This window comes from Ischnura elegans, chromosome 10, assembly GCF_921293095.1.
Source record: "Ischnura elegans chromosome 10, ioIscEleg1.1, whole genome shotgun sequence".
NCBI lineage: Eukaryota > Metazoa > Arthropoda > Insecta > Odonata > Coenagrionidae > Ischnura > Ischnura elegans.
In genome coordinates, this window is record NC_060255.1 from 34,393,656 (window position 1) to 34,414,639 (window position 20,984).

General features: G+C 38.5%; 1 protein-coding gene across 1 annotated transcript in view; it reads left to right on the forward strand.

Annotated features, from left to right (window-relative positions):
• Positions 1–20,984, forward strand: part of LOC124167159 (apolipophorins-like) — a 102,113-nt gene that overhangs the window by 54,178 nt on the left and 26,951 nt on the right. Inside the window, exons 14-18 of the mRNA XM_046544965.1 lie at positions 9,630–9,905; positions 10,358–10,570; positions 12,785–12,895; positions 14,415–14,607; positions 15,310–15,538. Of these exons, the coding sequence (XP_046400921.1) occupies positions 9,630–9,905; positions 10,358–10,570; positions 12,785–12,895; positions 14,415–14,607; positions 15,310–15,538 (1,022 nt within the window). The remainder of the gene's footprint in view (positions 1–9,629; positions 9,906–10,357; positions 10,571–12,784; positions 12,896–14,414; positions 14,608–15,309; positions 15,539–20,984) is intronic.

The window sequence follows — 20,984 nt, forward strand, 5'->3', positions numbered from 1 at the left end:
TCGTTCGTGCAAAGAGGTTTTCCATTTTCTTATGATTTCCTGCCAGCTGGATGGATGGAAAATAATCTTTGCCACAATATGGAAATTCATTTAGGCTGTATTTTCATTTCACATCTGTCAAAACCCAGTACTCGATTCCAAATTTGTCTGGTTTATTTGGAATATACCTCATAAAAGGACAGCTGCATTTTGTTGGATAGAGCTGTGCATTTGCTTTTACGCCAAAGTTGCCATCGGATTCACTATCTTGGACTTCGTCCCTTTCATCACACGCAGATGTTGATGGATTGGTCAGAATGTCTTTGAACTGATGTTTCCGATTCACTTCCAGACTGATCTTTAATATTCCCTACTGCTATTTGAAATGCGATGATTCTCTTCTCTTGATATATTTCTCGACTTCTTACTTTCTTCCTCAACTCCCTACTGATATGCATGCGAAAAAATCTACAAACGAAAGCGCATTATGGTAGAATCTTCTCCAGTTGCATTGGAGGTATAGAGAGCTGGAGAGCATTAGAAATTCATACAAAAGGACAAAAATTTCAGAAGTAACGCTAATTGCCGTTCGAAAGACAGGGACTCAACCGCCAACCGTATCCTGATTTGTATTTTCCAAGAACTTGCAGTAATGCTTCTTCTACGACCTACATGCCCATTCCAAGGGTAGGATTTACAGCAGAATTTCACAGTCCACCCAACTCCTCCGCTCTCTCAAAAGGAGACAGGATTTTTCCCCAAGGCACAGTGTGCCGTCAACCAACCCCAAACCCCAACGGGGTCAGGCGGCACTAATGCAGGACACATGGCAAAGGGGCAAGGCCAAGTGACAGTGCCGTCAGGCCAGAGAAATGAAGCAGTTATTCGTAAACCTGATGAGGCGATATTGAAAATAATGTCTCTAAGAGCTCTGAATCTTGGCCGACAGAAAAAAAGTCATGGGATACGTGACGATTTTCCGGTGTGGGAAATACAATAATCATTGAAAAATAAATAAAACAAAATTAAAATATCATAATTACATGAATTTACGCAAATCAAGGTTCGAAAATGTTTTATTTCCCTTAGCTGCCCAAAAAATATCGAAAGATTGAGCACAACAAGCCGCTATGCCTAGGTTTTCGAATACAGATAGGAGCCCTTGGGACGAAACTGGCATTGAACCGGGTACTTCCAGGTTCAAAATGAAGCAAATCATCTACCACACTAGCCTCTTGTTGATTATATGATATAAATGGCACAAAAGTGTCCACGGGCAATAAAATAGCGCGAAAAGAAGTTGTTGGTCAAATGACCCCTAGCCGTCCTTCTAGATATATCATGTCATAAAAATTTAAAACAAAACATTATAGTTGAATTTTCACTAATTTATCAAAATATAGACTAAAATGAACAAAGTGAAAAAGTTTCAAAATTTAAAAAAAATATTTTAATAAGAGAAAAATAAATTTGAATCCTGAAAATGGGTCAAATGACCCCTTCCGTCCTTCTAGTGTTAAATACTGTAAAACTTTATTTTACGTAGTTTGATTTTACATCAAGTCTCGTTTTTACGCAGCGACACTCAAGTCCGGCCGGAAAGCATAGGGAATTGCAATGGTGAAACTTCGATTTTACATCTTTTCTTGATTTTACGCAGTTTATCGATTTTGCACAGCATAACCCCAGCCCCAAAGAGGCCGCTAATCTTGATTTTACACAGTTGTCTTTCGACTTATTTTGAAAATCCTGAAAGAAGCTATATGAAGACAGGTTATTTATTCGTCTCAATGAGTTACAAAAATTAAATGACTTTTCGCTGTTGAGCGTGAAACTAAAAACATCGCGAATCTAATTATTGCTTCCCCCTGCGCCCTCTCAGTAATATTTCAGGCTCCTTTACGAACGCGAATATCGCTCTTCGGTATAATTTGCCGAAGAAGGATATCAAAACCTAAAACATACTGCAATCGCTGTGTATGCGTAACTACTTTTGATTAAGACAGATGATCGCCGGAGATATTAACATTATCACTTTTCGTTTATTATTCGACTTATTGATGGACGCTGTTTATAACGTATTTATTGTAATTACAGTAGATGGTCGTTAATCGGGAAGTATGAACTACGGAATATCTATCCCTAACGGAAGGTTTTCTGGAATGTTGTCAACGCCATGTTTTCCGTCGCCCCAGCAAAATATAATGGCGAAATGAGGCGTTAAAAATCCTCCCGTGCCAAAATTTTGGCTTCCAAGGTGATCCAAAAAAGATAGTCGTACTTCTAGTTCTAGTATGGACGTAAGTCGATGGTGATTCAACACGATGGTAAAAGCAGCATGCGTTGTCTCATTCCGCGGGCTAACCCCACGTCTGCGGGACGAATGGAGGCGAGGGAAAGTTGATTGCGCGGCGTGCTTATCAGAGCTAACTCAACTTGTATCTTATTGTCGGTGGGTTTAAATGAAACATGGTTGGAACTTGAATAGCTATTAGCTTCACTCCGCTAGGTGGCAAGGATTTATTTTTAACGGAACGGAAGTTAATACGCTCGGAAAATAACTTGCGTCGACAATCGTCATGTAATCATCGAAGTCAAATTCAAGACTTGAGTGATAAGGCAGTCCCTTTAAACTCAGGAATGGCTTAGCACCATTAATTCGAATTACAAACAGTGTCCGGCATTGTTATCAGATATGGGGACGCAAAATATTACGAGAAGATGAGTCACACGGCTTGTGAGTCGAAGGTCCCGGCGCTGAATTTGCGGAAGAATGCCGACAGAGAAGCTATACCCGGTAGAGTCTATCTACTAATGCTAAAATTTCATGGGAAAATGCTTTTTTAATGCGTAATAATTATAAAGAGGGAAAATTATTCCGGACAATTGATCGTTTTTTTATTCATCACTGGCGGCATGACGGTAGTTGCGCGGTTATGTAAATAGCTCATTTAAAAAAGTGATCTAAACACCGGAAAAATCTGAATTTCCGAATATCTCGGGCCCTGTGTGCTCCGTATTATCTATGGTATGCTATTTGGAAGGAGGTAACCGACAGCTGGGGTCATTAGCGCCATGAAGTAAAGGTTGGGGGGATAGGAACCGTATGTTGGCATTAGCCAGGTTGTAATGATAGGCTCCAAAGGGACCAGGACTTAACTAATCTGCTGGACAGAGTGGTGCACTGGAAGTGCCCTCCACATTACTCTCAAGTAGGGATAGGGCCATCTCTCATAAATTTCTGCTACTGCCAGGACTTCAACCCAAAGGCTTTACACCCTGTGGGCCTGCAGGCCCACAGGGTGTAAAGCCTTTGTGATGTATTAGCAAAATTTTGCTCCCTGTTAATGAGGTTAATTAGGATGACTATCCTCGGATATCTCATTTCTTCAATCTCCAAACTTTGTTTGTCTGCAGGTGGTTAAACGGATTTCCTGATAACTGCTTTTAATGAGATTATTTTCGAAAATTAGCTTCTCTGTGAGCATTTAGTATTACCAATGCGAAATTTCTCCTGGGTAACAGATTAGGGCCAGAAATGCTAGTAATTCAACCATGTTGTTCAACCATGGGAAATATTGTTCAGGAATGCAACGTTGTTTCTCTTAAGGTGACACATCATCTGTGGTGTTTCTTGTGAGTAAATAAGATTATTAGGCTTCATTTTCTTGCCTCCAAATGAGTAATTGAATCCGGGAAACATATATCTGACACGATTGAAAAGGATTTCATGCTCTTTTACTGTAAAACCTCACATATGAGGCTTTTTCTGGTTCCGGTTCTGACTTAAAGCAGAACTATGCAAAAGTGTATGACTAAGCGTTCTAAAAATAATGAGCTAGTGTTATCCTGAAAACTATACTCCTCCTCAATACCAACTCTTGATTTTATACATTTTGATTTTACACAGTGCCCATATTTCGGCCCCTCCAACTACGTAAAATCAAAGTTTTACTGTATATATATTTATATTTCCTTAACTTTAGGCTATCTACATTGCACCTCTTGCTCCCCTTTTCATGGGATTAATCCAATTCAATAACTTGAAGGCATAAAATATTTGTAATGATCTCATGCTATGTATTAGACAGATATGAAAATGCAATTTTCATAATGCCCTTGGGTAAAAATTCAAAAACAGCTTTATATTTTATGAATAATTTATTGAAGTAGAACAAACAAATTAAAAAAATAAACTTTGGCAACTGACATCTAATAACTTGGGTTTTGCGGAGAAAATGTTTAATATATTGTTTTGTAAATCATTTGTCTAATAAACAACTTTGTTGGCTAGTTATATCAGGGGCCTAAGTCCGTAACTTGAAATCTCCTTTCTCCAGAGAAAGTGTTTTCTACCGTAGTTTTCTCTCGACTGTAGTCCGTAACTTGGCGGAGAGAACATCAGTTCCTGACCGCTACCGGAGAAAACTCAAATTCTCAGTATCGGATAGGAAGAGCAGATAGGTATGAAAAATATTGAATCCGAAGCCGGCGATACCGCGAAGAACCAATAGAAATGGTTTGTTTCAAATAAAAAAACGAGAGGGAAATCAAACGATTCTCACTTGTAATAAGGGCTACTCATTCATCATTAAAGTTAAACTTTCAAATAAAAGAAATTGATGCATTGAGATTATAATTGGTAGTGGATAAATCGATTTAAATCCATCGCAGATATATTTGTTCATTAGTACACAAAAAAGAGTATATTATACCATTGAAAAAGGAGAGACTAATGCGTAACACCAAAGCATTTTTATGTTTTAGATGTAGGAAATCTTGTATACAAACGGCCGCTGTATTCATTGATGATATATATGGCATATTTTTTGCACTTTGGATGCTTACTTTCATTGGAGAATGCATGATGAGTATGGAAAAATATAACTGGCAACGTCAGTATTACATGCATTTATACTCGAAAAGCTGAAATACACCATGTGGGAGTGGAAAAAGAAAATTGAAAAATTTTACTATGCAGAAAAGAATCGCGAAGAAAATAACGTTACGGTTAATGTGTGATTGGTACATATTTATTCTTGCAAATACCTACGTGCGAGCAATTAGTCACATATGTTACCAACTCCCAAAATGTTATAGGGGCCTATTACGAACGAGCGGGCGATACGCTACCGCTGGGCGGAGTTTTCGTTCGGTATACGGTATCATACCGACCCTTGCGATTACGAATGGGACGGTCAGAAAGTCATCGCCGGGCGGAGAGTACGTGTCAGGGGGTCGGTAAGGAGCGATGCGGCGGAAGTGACGTTTGTATGAAAAATTCTGAGCTCCTTCAGCCCGAAAATGGTGTAGCCAATGGCAAGGGCGTGCGGTGTTCCAATTCCGCGGCAACTGTTCCTAGCAGACGAATATTTCGGCAAGGCTGTTGGCAGTCGATAAAGACAATTAGTGGTATTTATGGATTAATACGGATGCGTTCTTCATTAATTCACCTTAAAAGTTTGACAAATGAACGAATTTTGCTCCTCAATTCTTACTTATAGGATAAAAAGTTGAATAAAACAATAATTATCAGTGACTTGCGGAAGATATCATCAAAAAATCACACATGAGCAGATGCAGGTAGTGACAAATTGCATGGCAGACCATCGAAAAATTACGATAGAAGTACTTTTAAGGCCAACGGGTAAGGTGAACCACCAATTCCATTAGAGCTTTGACCGAAATGTCCATTTTTAAAAAACATATGAAAATCCACCACGAATACTTAGCTGGAGAGCCTTAATCACAGACAATATGACACTCAACATCTGTGAAATGACAAAATATCTGTTGCTCTGCATTCCTTTCGTGTTAGTAATGGGGTTTGGAAACCTAATGCAAATTCAGAGAACAAGAAAGGCACTTTTAAAAATAATGAAAAATAAATTTTTGGCTGTTATCTATGAAAAGCAATGGAGAATTAAAAAACACAAGATATTCAATTCTGGTAACAATAAAATTTTATTTCAATATAATGTAACAGAGTTTCACCATTTCTTTAGTTTAATCACGGGTACACAACCACAGCAAAACAGTCTGCCCACAATAAACATGTGAGATCGCGAATCGGTTCCTCGGCAATCACACACACAAGCTACAACTTATTTCAATATTTCAGGTAAAATCCACAATCGATACAAGCTCACACCATTATAAATAATGGTAAATAGGCAAATACGATCATCAAAAACTGGAAGTCACTACCATTCTTATATTCATCGTGTAAACATTACAATCAAGAGCTCGCTATGATGAAAATAACTATTTAATCACTGATTTTAAGCCTCACATTATCCTACGCAAGTGGCACAGGTGACTTTTCTCACTACAACTCCTTGGTACGAAATTGATATACTAGTATAAACAAATTTCACACATGGCTTTGAACTTGATAGCTTGATCGTGAAATGTTATCTCTGCGGTGAATGACGAAGGTATAAACGCCACTGACAATCTTTACATTACTATCAGACACTTCTCGATAGCGTAAACCACTGTTTAAAAACCAACCACAATGGAACAGTGATAACTACAGCTCTTGGCAGATGTTTGTCAACCTCGTCAAACTTTGTGCATTACAACCACTGGTACTGTGATTAACGGTAGTTGTCACATTGAAAATAACACTATTTTGAAACAAAAGATGGTCGTAGAAATCTCCAAGCAGCGAGCAAAAGTTACATTCACCTCACAATTCAAGCAGTTATAACGTTGAAAATAACACTACTTTGGCACAGAAGATGTTCGTAGAAATCTCCAAGCAGCGAGCAAAAGTAGTATTTATCTTGCAATACAAGAAGTTGTCACGTTGAAAAAATAATATTTTGCCACAAAAGATGTTCGTAGAAATCTCCAAGCGGCGAGCAACAGCTGTATTCACCATACAATACAAGCACAGGCAGTCCTTAACGACGAATTTTCCGGCACCTATGAAGAAATGGAAGATGTTTTTGCATATAAAAACAGAGCGGACATTAAAAAACATCCAAATTGTTCTAATTAAATAAATGAATGAGGGTCAACTTACAATCAACGTATCCATCTCCTACGGCCGTGGCTCAGACGGCTACAACGTTGTTATATGGGTATTATAAATTTTTTGTTCAACTGCTCCAGTTTTATATGTTATACGCTTACTCAGACATTAATATCATAAATAACACAAAATATGATAGCTTCCGAGTTTCTATCGTCGGATATTTTGTTTTAAAAACGCCAGCTCGACCCGAAAAATGTAAACAGACGTCCGCCATTAGGGGGTCGGTATCTCACCACCGGGGTAGCTGGCCGTGGTATCATACCGACCCCTAAGCCGTGGTATGATACCGACCGGTGGCCACTCGTAATCGCTCGGGGGCGGTAAACGCGCTTCGGGGCGGTATGATACCGCAGGCGGTATCTCACCGCATGCGGTGAGCCGTTCGTAATAGGCCTCATAGTTTAGGAAACACAACAACCTGCCTCGCTACATTTAAAATTTTCAAATACTGTCAGCGTAGAATAGCGAAAACATGTGGAAAATGGTTTACTAGAGGTATTTATATAGAAAACAAAGCAAAATTATCCTTACTTGTACATATTTATTGCTCATCATATCACATACAGCTCTAAAACGCACACATTTCTATCTTTTTGATACTTATAAACATTATATTCGGTATCAACTGTTGCAATAAAAAGCTTGGCTCACAATAAATATAAAACACTGTTATGTAACACTAATAAAACATGATAATCGGTTTTCCAATCACTTTGCACACACTAAAAGAATTTGCACTCCTTGAAGTTCGAAAGGATTCTTCACACCTCACTTCCTACTCATCACTCAGACGGCACAGTATCCTCCGTATCTAATTCGTATGCACATAGTATCCATTGACTACCGCTCCGTCGCTTTCGTGAATGGATACTATCTGCATACGGATTAGATACGGAGGATTCTGTGTCGTCTGGGTAACGATTTAGAATCATATTACGTTATTTCACATTAACATTGCGAAGACAATTAAATGAATAGGCTGAAACAATTTGCCAAACCAGTTATTGTAACACCAACAGACTTCGAATTTCACTATCACTCTCACCGTAACCAAGATGTGACCAAAACAAAAACAAACAAGGCAACGAAATGCGTGAAATGTAACCACTGCCAAAAGCTCACAATCTCACAACGAATTGGGAATTGGTAATAGATGCAATACGCAATAAAATCAAACAGAACTTAGAAGCGAACAAACGAATGAACATTAACAGGCGTTCGATGTATCCCTAAAGTACAACTAGTTCAAATATGAAACATATCCCCTTCGCAATAGTTAGATACCTTTCATCGAAATGTATACGGTTGATTCATACCCTAAGTTATATACGTACGAAATAATTTCGTCGAAGATGTTACATTCACAACACACTTCACTCTTTACTTCATCGTCTATATGCAATCAATTCACTAAGGGGTACACTAAGGACACAAATTTTGTTCACTTATACTAGAGGCACAATGAAAGTTCACTGCACGTAGTTTCCTTGCAAATGCAGCCATACAAAAATTTCTATTCTTGTCACTAATTACACTACATACGTTGCCTGCCTAACTTGAAGAATGCATTTTCGTGTTCTATTTTGGCACAAATACGTAAAAAATATATAAGTGTATGCTAATAGAACCGCTGTACGATCATCCACAACGGTCCGCCATTGCTTTTTTTCTCGTTTTCTCCTAGGGAGAAAATGAATCGGTGGGTCCCGGGCGGGTGACTCCGAAGCACCCGTCCAGGGTGCGTCAGTTTCTCCGAATCGCGTTACGGACTTCAGTCGGGAGAAAGATATTCTCCAGGAGAAACTCTTTCTCCGTTACTGGGAGAAAGTTTTCTCCGTTACCGGGAGAAACGAGTTACAGACTGGAGTTTTAAGTAATTTTGTGTTTATTATGAGAGCTTTTTTACGTAATATTATTTCTGCATTGTGAATTCTTGCTCTTCACATGCAAAAATATAAGTATAAAGGTGAAATTCATTCTTAAATCAACCACCAGATATCCTAAATTTACCCCTCGCGTCACATTTCGTTACTGCCAATAGTTCGCATTATTTCCGTTCATACTTTATGGTGCCAGTAGATCATTAGTAAGGGAGCAGGGTGCAAGGGAGAAAGGGAACGAGGGAATGAGTGCATATTACGTGGATTGGAAAACGGCCTCAGTTGGATGAAACGGGTGCTTCACGAGTCTATTTTCTCCCAACTCGGGAGAAAACGAAGTTACAGACTTAGGCCCCAGGATGGAATGGATAAAACTTAAAAAATTTCAGTTTTTTCGTTGGGCATTAGCATCTACATATTATGCGTTCAGTATCATCAATCATAGTTGAAATGTTGTTTAATTGCATTGTATATCATATAAGTACTCACTGTTTTTTCTTTAAAAAAGGAGTGACATGGTGTTTACAAGTTTTCTGTTTGCAATTTCATGACTAGTATCACTGTAGTAATATTCTTGCTTTGAATGAAACTTTACAACTCAAATCAAACAAAAAGGTACCAGTGTGCAATTTGATTCTCTCTCTCTCTATGCCAGAAAAAAGCCCTTTATGCATCATATTTTCTAAAATTATGATGAAATCATTGATATATACAATGCTTTTCTTTAGGCCTATGTTAGTGGCTCTTTACTGGGACAAGTGAAACCCATGTCAGTTGAATGGGGTGGTGAAGCTGTAAATGGGGATTACTCATATCATGCTCTTGGCAAGCTTGGAGAAGATCAGTCATTGGGTGTGAAGGGTAAATTGGATTCCAGTGGTGACGGCGGCAAGACAAAGGTTGGAGAGTTCCACATTGACGCTCAAACCAATGTTGAGAACCTGAAGCACGTCTCCTTTGGACAAGTGGCCAAAGTTACTCATGTCTCTGCGGATGTCTATGACGTAAGCACAGTTTTTTATACACTCCTTTCCTAAAATTGTTTATTACGACTTGCAGTCATTAGGGGGCTAGGACTGAATGGCTAAATATTCAAATTATAATTAAAAATGTTATTATTTCAGTCATAATTCTCAAAAGTCTGTGATATGTATTTTATTGTTACTTTTGGATTTGATAATAATCATAAAACTTGGTCCATGATTGGGATACTAGCCTACTTTTACAAATAATGATATGATTCACTATTATGCAAATTTATTTAAATTCAGCTTAAGCTACCCCTTCATAATACTCTATGAGGCCCTACTACAAGGGTAAATCTGATGGTATATGTAAATTCCAAATGCCTGACATAAAGTTATGATAAGTGAAACCACTTTCTTTAAGTTATGCCAGTTATTATTCTCATTGACAATGAAGCTTAATGCATGGTCACTCTTCATTCTTTCTTCAGTTTACCTCATCTGGTGACTTGAAGTGGGGTAGTGACAAAAAGCTCACCCTTGGTGCTAAGGTCCATAGGGATAATCATAAGGGATCTGCCTCTGTTACTATGTGCCTACCTTGGGATGCTGAAGATCGTGGTGTGATGGTAGAGTGGAGTGATGATGCTGTGAACCCAAAAGTTGAAGGCTCTGTCGCTTTCATGTGGCCTCAAGGAAAGAAGGTAATACATGTTGAGAGATTTTCATTACGAGGTTGATTCGATAAATACCCTGAGGAAATGATCATGAGATTTTAGCAGATTGCTTATTTTAGCATGAAAATAAATTATCAGAGGTTAGTGGGGACTATTCACTGCAAAAAGACCTAATAATAATCATTGCCACAAAATACAGTCTACCTAGTTTTCTTACATTTAGTTTCAGGAGTGCTTGGGAAATGGCAAAAGGTTTTCATATACACCCATGTCTCGTATAGCACAAGGGATGCGTTCCTTGGGGTCTTAGCGCTATACGAATTTGCGTTATACAAGAGCGTTTTAACATTGTGAAGATAGGGATGCGTTCCTGGTAGCATAGGTCTTGGGTATTGAATTTCCTCTAAAAAATTTATATTCCCAAAAAAAGCCTTAGAAAACATTATTTATATAAATGCTTATAGTTTAAAACATCTTTAAGGATAGTATGCACACATTCAAAGACTTTTATTCACGTTAAAAAAAAATTCTTACGTACTTTTGAAATTCCCTCCTGTCGTGCGGGTAGGCTAACATCTGCTATCTCAGGGGATCGTAATGTGTTGCCGGCAGTTGACGATTTTTCAAACTAGTCTAAAAACAACTATTATGTCACTCAGGCCCTTTTGTCGTTCATCGAAATGACAGGAAAATGCTACTTTGAATGCCATTTCATAGCTAGCGGAGTTTATGAATGATAAATTATTTTAATTTGAAGTTCTCTGAGTCATTAGCAGCTACGTGAAACAGCCTTTAAATGCCTTGAAACCTGACCCAGGTTTTCTTTCCCTGAAAATGAATGAACGAGATTGCATTCTTTTCCAAAAGAATATCGTCTCGTCGACACTAAAAACTAGTTTAGGGGGAAAGGAGCCACTTTCAATCATAGCTTGGAGTTCATCAGAAAATGTTGTGGTGACTGTTCTATCAACACTTGCAGATTCACCTGATATCGCCGCACTGAAAATACCTGCTTGCCGTTTAAATTCTGGAACCAACCGGAGCTTTCACTAAATGTCTCGGAGCGATTACCACTCTCGTCTTTTTGTACTGATTCACTATGAACTTTCCGTATGTGTAGACCGCTTGGTTGAAGTTGGTACGGCTGAGGTCACTGATGTTTTAACTTCGTCTTTAGTCAGAATAAGGCATCGTGCGTTTAAACTTCCGCGCAATATCGCTTTGACGTTCTCCATTTTCAAAGCAATTGACCTCTTTCAATTCCTCTTCTAGGTTTATAGTTTTTATTGATAAATTCTTGATTTTTCTATACGCATTCCTATTTTTTGGCATATTCTCTTGTTTTTTACTCTGTATGGCTCTATCTAAATCACCTTCCACTGCTGAACTGTATTCCTGAGACGCAGAAGGCCTACGACTGCGGGGAGGGAATGAAGCCATTGTGTTTGAGACTCTATAGCGGACCCTTTTATGTGTTGATGCTATTCATGCGCAACTCGGCCACCGCTCTATTTCTCCCCCGTGAATACCGATGACCTTGAAGGCTTTAGGGTAGACCTTCTACCTGGAAGTCAATCGCCCGATAACCTATGATGGCAAAAATACGTCTCAAACCGTACTGCCGAAGAAAAATCATTTCCACAAGCCCCATGCTTAATTAACGATCTAAATTATTTATTATCATTCTGTTAAGGAGACGAGATAAATCTTCGGTAGGCCGGCTATCTGGACCCAATGACGAGTAATACTTTTGGCCATTGCACAGCAATGGATTTCGATTTATATATAATCAAAAAAGAAGATTTGAAGGAAGCAATAATATTAATATGCGTAAAATAATAGAAATTTCGTGTGTACTTTACGCAAGTTTACGTTTTATCACGAGAGCGTTTAAGATTTTTGATTAGGCTACACTGCGTTGCAATGTTTCCCCGAGGAACGAAATTGCGCTAATCGAAATTGTGCTATATGAGACATGGGTGTAGGTTCATGCATGAGAACCAGGATAGGTTAGGTGTTTGCCTATTGAAGCTAAATAATTACTTTATGGCATAAGACTTATGGCTTATGGTCATTTGTTAAACATTTCATGCAGCACCAGCTATTGCTATTAAACTCCCTCCTCATTTCCTGTACGTGTATTTAATGGATTTTACCGAGAGTGGTGATATTTTATTGGTTTCCTGTGACTGTGACTTTTAGTGTGACAAACTTCTTAAATATCATATTTTGATCAAACAGATGAAATTTGAGATGCAAGCAGCCACCCCCAAGGATTCTCTGTCCCTCCATCTCATTGCTCACTCTCCTGTTAAAGGCCATGAAAAAATGGAGCTTATCCTCAACCATAAGGTAATTATGTGTAACATCTGTAATGCTCGGTAACCTATTAATGTTCACCTCTCCCTTACCCTTGTTAAAATACTTATCAAAATTTATCATATTATGACGTAGTGATCATACTTTAATGCTATGCATATTTTAATGATCGTTGAAATTCACTTAAAAAAAATGAGGCAGACATTTTCAATTGTGCCTCATTCAATCACCATTGTTTCAATAAAATTGAGGATGAGAGTTTGTGCAGTGTAATTGTAACTGTTGACCTAAGAAAGTATGCATTGGTGGCTTATCTATAGAAGCTTTAGTTTTGTACATTCTGTGATGTTCCCCATGGATGTGCAATTAGACTTTGAACAATGGTGTAATTAAATTACTAATTGTAAATATCACATTTTTATGAGATCTGTTCCATGATGAAACATAATTTGTGAAACATCGTAAAATAAATATCATAAATACCATAAAATACCATAGCAATACATTGAAAATCTCTCTTACGGATTGTATATATGTATATTGTGATGGAACATGAAACGCCACATATTTTATCGGGTGGTGAGGGTATCAATTGTCCCGAGTACGGAATGATCGAACCATTGTTGATTACTTTGAGACACAAAAAAGATATATTTTCCACTTCCATGACATACTCACACATTTATCGAAATTAATTACCCTGATGAAGATAAGGTGAACGAAAAATGCACAATATGATATGATTCAATTACCCCCCTCCAAAAACAAAAAGAACAATTCGTGATTTATAGAATATGTGGGCTGAGTTTACAATATGCCCCAATCAAGTCTTTAGGCTGCTTTTCGTGATCACACTGAATCAGATTTCTGACAATGAGTCAACAGTTTGTTGATAGATACGGCGCAATGGGACAGAGAGAGAGAACCAATATTCTGGCTACACAATTTGGGAAGTAATTCGGGTCTGGGCGAACAAGCACAAGGACGGGTCGCTAACTTCGACGTTCTTACGGTTTCGTCGGAGCCTGAGCAGTAGCAGCCGTCAATGATGCGATGAGTTGGACCCAAGTGTACGCAGGATCGAGGGCTGTCTTCCTCCCGATATCTCTGGGCGTTGGTCCCGTCTGTCGCTCGTCTGCAATCTCGCTCCGCTTCTGGCTATCTCCGTAGAACAATCTCGTCCTCCAACAGCACTCTCTGCTCACCCCCAGAAATGACGACCATCAGGCACGTCACCACTGGGCACGTCACCACTCAGTGGTGACGTGCCTGATGGTCGCAGAGTGGGGCAACCATCGGTCCGTGCTGACCAACACAAAACACTCGTGAATCACATATACCTCATGCCCGGGGCATGACAATCTATCCACACACACACAGTCATGGGCACGCTCACCCACACATATGCGATCATTTCCTGCTCGGGCCATTGCTCAGCGAAAGAAATAGCGGACATATGGTCGGTATGTCACAATATATAAAATTTCTTTATTTTGTCTTGTTGATTCTAGTTTTTCCATGGTAAATGACAAGTGTTTTTCTTTTTATTTAGAACCTCAAAGCTCTTCATGCCATGGAGACTGATGTCACTGTTGTTGCTTCTCCTGAGCACAAATTCTCTGTTCATTCACGTGTGGAATACCCACAGAACAAGCGTGTTGTTGATCTCTCAGTTACTCGTGAAGGAGGTCCTACAAACAAAGTCCATGCTCGCTTGGAAAAGAAGGGAGACAATCACTTTGAAAGTAAGTGATATTCTTTAAGATATACTTAGGGAGTAATTGGTTTATCTCTTGGATAGTGTAACTGAAGGACATAACTCACATAAATTGCCGATTCCTGTGATTTTTAGCACTGAATTATTTCAGTTTGATTTTCCTCATCTGGTGGTCATTATCAATTAGGCTTCAATTTTTTATTTCAATTTTTAATTAAACTGATATTATTTTGTCACTAATTAATTTTATTAACCCGTCAACGCCCACAGGTGCCATATGGCACCCAGTGCAGTGCTGAGCCAATACTCCGGCAATGCATTTAATATGTGAATTTTAGCAAGCATTTTGGTGCACATTCTTAGTAGAAGGTTTCCTCTATTATTCAGTCAGTTTGAATTGTGTTCTTTGTGTTAAGTTCGTGAATAAATATATGCATCATGTATTTAAAAGTGAAATACGTGTGAATTTAAAAAAACTTTGGGCGCTAACGGGTAAGCATGGTTCGTGGGAATTAGAGCATGCACTACTTAACAGATTCAGTATGTGAGGCTGAGTGATAATTTCACATTTTTGGGAACATTTTTTACCGCATGAGAGTCGTTGGAAAAAATAATAAGTTTCTATGATATTTGACCAATGGTGTGGCCAGAGTCTCAAGGCTTAAATGCAGACAGAGGAAGGGGTCTCCATGTTAAGTGTGCACTGAAATTTCCCTTTACTTCCTATCAGGTGAACTGAAAGCAGACTGGGAAGGACCAAGTTTGACAGCTGAGTCTTCCTTGAAGTACTCCAGTGCTGACGATTTTGCCCTTCATGGATTTTTGGACAGCACGGCTTTGAGGGTGAAGAAGTGGTCTATTGACATCGCAACCAAAGAACGTGGTGGAAAGGGTGGCAAGGCTGGAAAGAGAGTTGTTTTCATTGGAAAGAAAGCTGATGAAGTAGTGTTCCAGGGAAGGTATGTTACTTTGATATTTCAAATTTCTTGTTTAGCTTTAGTCACATGGACTCTCACTTTATAGTCATCCAGTATATCCTAATCTCCATTATCTTAGAACCTGTTTGCATTCCTACCCAATCCTCTCATACCAACTCCTTTTCCTTGCTCATGCATATTTATAAAAGAAGTCATTCAAATGCTCTTAAGCATTTTACTGCCACCGGGCCGATATATCGGCCCTTGCTGGTTAAGCGAAAACTGCCAGGGACTGATTTATCGGCCCGAATTCTTTCACTTTTTTTTCTTGATTGTGGCCTTTTCAATGGCTGTGATTTATGAACTGTTGAAAGAACGAGGCAAACGTCGGGCGGAACACACACGTCTTTATTGCACGGACGACAGACAAGAAGAAGAGAACAAGGCTCGAAGTGCACAGCAGTACACGAGAGAATGATACATAACAAATGAACAACGAAATGCCACTGGAGTGTAAACTCAACACTCCCTCTCACTCTAGGGACATTGGCAGTGAATTAAGTAACAATTTATACAAAACAAGAAATCAAGACAGTCCCAAACAGTCTTTTAGTTTTGAATGTTTAACCTTGCATAGACTTTTAGTCATAATATCTGCCACCATTAGATCAGTTTGTAGGTACTCCACATTCACTACATTTTTCTCAATCAATTCCCTAGTAAAATGATATCGAACATCAATATGTTTTGTCCTTGCATGAAACACTGGGTTTTGGCACAATTTGATAGCACTTTGATTGTCACAATAAATTTTTACAGTTTCCACAACATCTAACAACTCTGACATTAGGTATCTAAGGTATACAGCTTCTCGAGATCCCTCGGAGAGAGCTACATCCCAGATAGCACAACCATTTGTATACAAATGGTAAATCTTCTGTAACCTTACAAATTGTACCGATTTTTGTAATACAACTGTATTACAGTTGTATTCAAACGTTTTGTATACAGATGATTTGTAATACAGTTGTAATACAAAGGCAAAATACAAGGGAATTTGTAATACGATTGTAATAGAGGACATTTGACACTGTATTACAATTGTAATACGATTGTAATAGAGGACATTTGACACTGTATTACAATTGTAATACAAATGTATTACCACAAATGTGCTGTCTGGGATACTCGGATTCAGTGCTTGAAAGAGCAACACACTTCTGCTTTTGGCTTCTCCAGGTGATGGCAGCTCCAGCAAATTTATATACAAAACCAGTGCATGACCTTCGATCATTATGATTACCAGCCCAATCAGCATCAACATAGCCAGTAATGCTTTTGCCTGTAGGCTTAAACACAAGTTTTTCATTAGCAGTGTGCTTTAAATATTTTAGTACTCTCAAAGCACTCCTCCAGTGCTCACTGGAAAAACAATTGTTAAATTGACTTAAATAATTTACAGAAAAAGATATATCAGGACGTGTACAAACAGATAGATACATTAATGAGCCAATTAAACATTGATAAGGTACATCAGGTTTAGGTAACATTGGGTCATTCTTTTTCAAATTAACATTTACTTCAAGTGGAGTGTTTACTGGTTTAGCATCTTGCATCCCGAATCTGTTTAACAACTCATAAATGTAATGGCTTTGATCCAAAGAGATGCTACCATCAAATTTATTCTGAGAAATTCTCATGCCAAGGCACATTTTTGCTCTGCCCAAATCCTGCATTTTAAATTTCTTCATTAATTTTTCTTTAATGACATCTTTTTCCTTTTTATCATTGTGAAACAATAACAAATCATCAACATATAAAGCAATAATTAAAATACTAGTACCATCTTTCTTAAAGTAAACACAAGCTTCGTGCTTAGACTGAACAAAACCTAGCTCAATCAGAACATTATGAATAGTTTCATTCCATACCCTGGAAGATTGCTTCAGACCATACAAAGCTTTGTGCAAATGTGCCACACTATTTGTGGATTCATTGCATTTAACACCATCAGGCAATTCCATATATACAGTTTCATTTAACTTCCCGTTGAGGAAAGCAGTTTTGACATCAAGATGATCTATCTGCAAAGATAATTCTACTGCTATCCCAATTAATAGTCTCAATGTTTCAACACGAACTACAGGTGCAAAAGTTTCCTCATAATTGATACCATAAGCTTGCATAAACCCCTTCGCAACTAATCGAGCTTTATATCGATCAGGGTTCCCATCTATTCCCTTCTTCAATTTGAAAACCCATTTACAAGGTACTACCTTTACTCCCTCTGATCTAGGAACAATAGACCATGCACCATTTTCAGCTAGGGACTTTAACTCATCTTGCATGGCCGCATGCCATTTATCTCCATCTGGTCTAGAGAGGGCTTCTCTTGAGGACAGTGGATCAGTTAACAGATTCAAATCCTGAACATTGTAAGTAACAAAATCAGGGAATACCTTTGTTTTTCTCTCTCTCAAGGGATACCTCCTTTCAGAAAGTGTGTCTCCCTCTGAAGACATTTCAGCTCCCATTTCCCCTTTAGTATAATGGCTTAACAATTCCATTACAGGCACAAAATTAGAGTTATCAGACACATCAACACTTGGTTCATTATTTTCGTCAAAGATAACGTCTCTGGCAACAATAACTTCATTATTGCTATTCATCAGCCTGTAGCAGCCAGATATATCAGCATAACCTACAAATCTACATTGCTCACTCTTTACATCCCATTTCTTTCTCTTAACATCTGGTATATGAACCATTGCCTTACACCCAAACACTCTAAAATTTTGAATGTTTGGCCTTCTAGCAGACCATAGCTCTTCAGGAGTAATATTAGTGAGAGCAGCATGAGGGGACCTATTCTTTATGAAGACTGCAGTATTGCAAGCTTCTGCCCACAAATACTTGGGACATTCAGTATCATGTAGCATGGTTCTGGCAATTTCACAAATTGATCTATTAGCACGCTCAGCAACTCCATTAAGTTCAGGTGAATAGGGAACTGTGAGAACATGCATGATTCCATTTGAAGTCAAGAAATCTTTTAAATTCTTATTGACATATTCACCTCCATTGTCAGATCGCAATGTCTTTATTTTTCGATCAGTTTCTGTTTCAACTCTGGCCTTAAATTTTATAAAAACTTGAGTGACTTCATCTTTGCTTTTCAAAAAATAAGCAAATATTTTGCGTGAATAGTCATCAATGAACGTTAGCATAAATCGAGCACCATTAACTGATTTTACCTCCATTGGTCCGCAAACATCGCTGTGAATCAATTCCAAAACAGCACTTGATCTGCTACCTTGAGAATGAAAGGGTTTCCTCGCCTGTTTCCCTTTACAACAGCTTATACATGGACTCTGGATACCACTTGTAAAATCATAGCCATCCACTATCTTGGACAACTGCTTCATTCTTTCTGGACTCATGTGACCAAGTCTCCTGTGCCACAACTTCGCTGAAGCATTACCTTTAACAGATTCTACATGGTTAACATTAAAATTTTTCATAGGAAGCTTTTCATTTAATTTGTATAAACCATCCACTAGTGAAGCAGTTCCACTGACTCTGCCATTAATAAATACATTGTTTTTATGATAAATATCACATCCCTTTTCAGAAAACACAAGAATTAAGTCTTTCTTAGCCATTTGGGATATTGACAATAAATTAGCTGAGAGACCAGGCACCAACAACACATTATTAACTGTAATAGCACCATCATCAATATGAACATTTGACATACCAATTCCCTTACAATCTAAGGTATTATCATTTGCAACACTTACAGTTAATCCTTCTCTGGGAATAAATTTCTTCAGAAGATGTCGTTGGTTTGACATATTGATGACATACATGTTGATCCAAACTGCTGGGTTAAAGAATATGATCTGGGTAGAGATGGACTGCACCTAAATAGAAGAGGTACTAAGAAGTTTGGAGGACTTTTATGTGATGTGGTAAACTCCGTCTTAGTGAAGGGAAACTGAGTAGGGGTCCGGGAGGTGTTGTTTTGGGAGATGTTAAAAAGACAAACAAGGTTACTACACAAAACTTGGACTATAATATCAATGTAAATTGCACAAATTTAAATATTTTGGATGGGGAATGCCAAGATTCAGTTGAGATGTTGGAGTCGTCGAATGGTTATTTGAAATTACTACAATTAAATTCTAGAAGTGTCGCATCCAAATCAGTTGAGTTGAGTTCAATTGTCGAAATACAATGTCCGGATATCATAATTGGCACTGAATCATGGTTAAATGAGGATATATTGAATGATGAGGTTTTTCCGAATGGATTTACGGTTTACAGAAGAGACCGGGCCGGCAGAGGGGGAGGGCTATTTCTCGGCGTAAAGGAAAATATACATTGTCTTCTGCATAGGGTGGATGAGACCTATGAAATGATTAGCGTACTTCTGTTTCCAGGAACCGACAGGGAGTTGGAAATAACTGCGGTCTATAAGCCTCCAAATGACGGCCTAGGTATCCTTGACCGTTTAAACACATTGTATGAGGGCCAAGTTGCGAGCGGGAGGGATAATCCGGTAATTATAGTGGGGGACCTCAACCTACCTCATGTGGACTGGGAAGCCCAAACTGCAACGGGAGGCGAGGCGCAGCAGAGAGTAAATGACCTTGTAAGGCTAGGGGGATTTTCTCAGGTAGTTAAGGACCCTACCCGTGGGGAAAATATTTTGGATGTGTTTTTAGTGAGGCCTATTGATATGTTTATCTCTTCCGATGTTCTTGACGGCATAAGCGACCATAAGGCGGTTTCCTTGTCTGTTAAGTGTAGAAAGTCCAAAAAACCCTTAAAAGGAAAACTGTGCAAGCAATATAGTAGGATGGATATGGTTGGTTTTAGTGATTTTCTAGCGGAAAGATTCTTGGGATGGGTAGGGAATGGGAATTGTGTAAATAAAGTATGGGAAAATTTCAAAAGCCTACTAATCGAAGGATCAGATCGATACGTTCCCTCCAAAATATTGAAAGCAAACCCCGATCCCGAATATTACAACGCAAAAATCAGAAGGCTAAAGCGTCGAGTGAGAAGGCTTCATAAGATAAGACATCGAGGGGGTATATATTTAAGTGATTATAAGGATGCCTATAAGAAACTAAACGCCGAAAAATTAAAGGCCAAGGATACATTTTTGAGGAACTCTCTAAAAGACCAGGGCTGGAGTGGGCTTTACAAGTATATTCGAAGGAGACGAAAAGGGTATAATGCTCTAGAAAATATTTCTCTCAAGTGTGAAGACCGTATTGTAAACGATAATTATTCAAAAGCCACAGCTTTTAAGAACTTTTTTTCCAAAGTGTACAGTGAAGATGGAGTATTATCACCAATAGTTGGGGAAGATCATTCGTTTGACTCTTTTGAAATCAAAGGCAGTGATATAAGAAATAGATTGAAAAAAATAAAAAGTCACGCGTCCTGTGGACCTGACGGTCTTCCGGGGGAACTAATC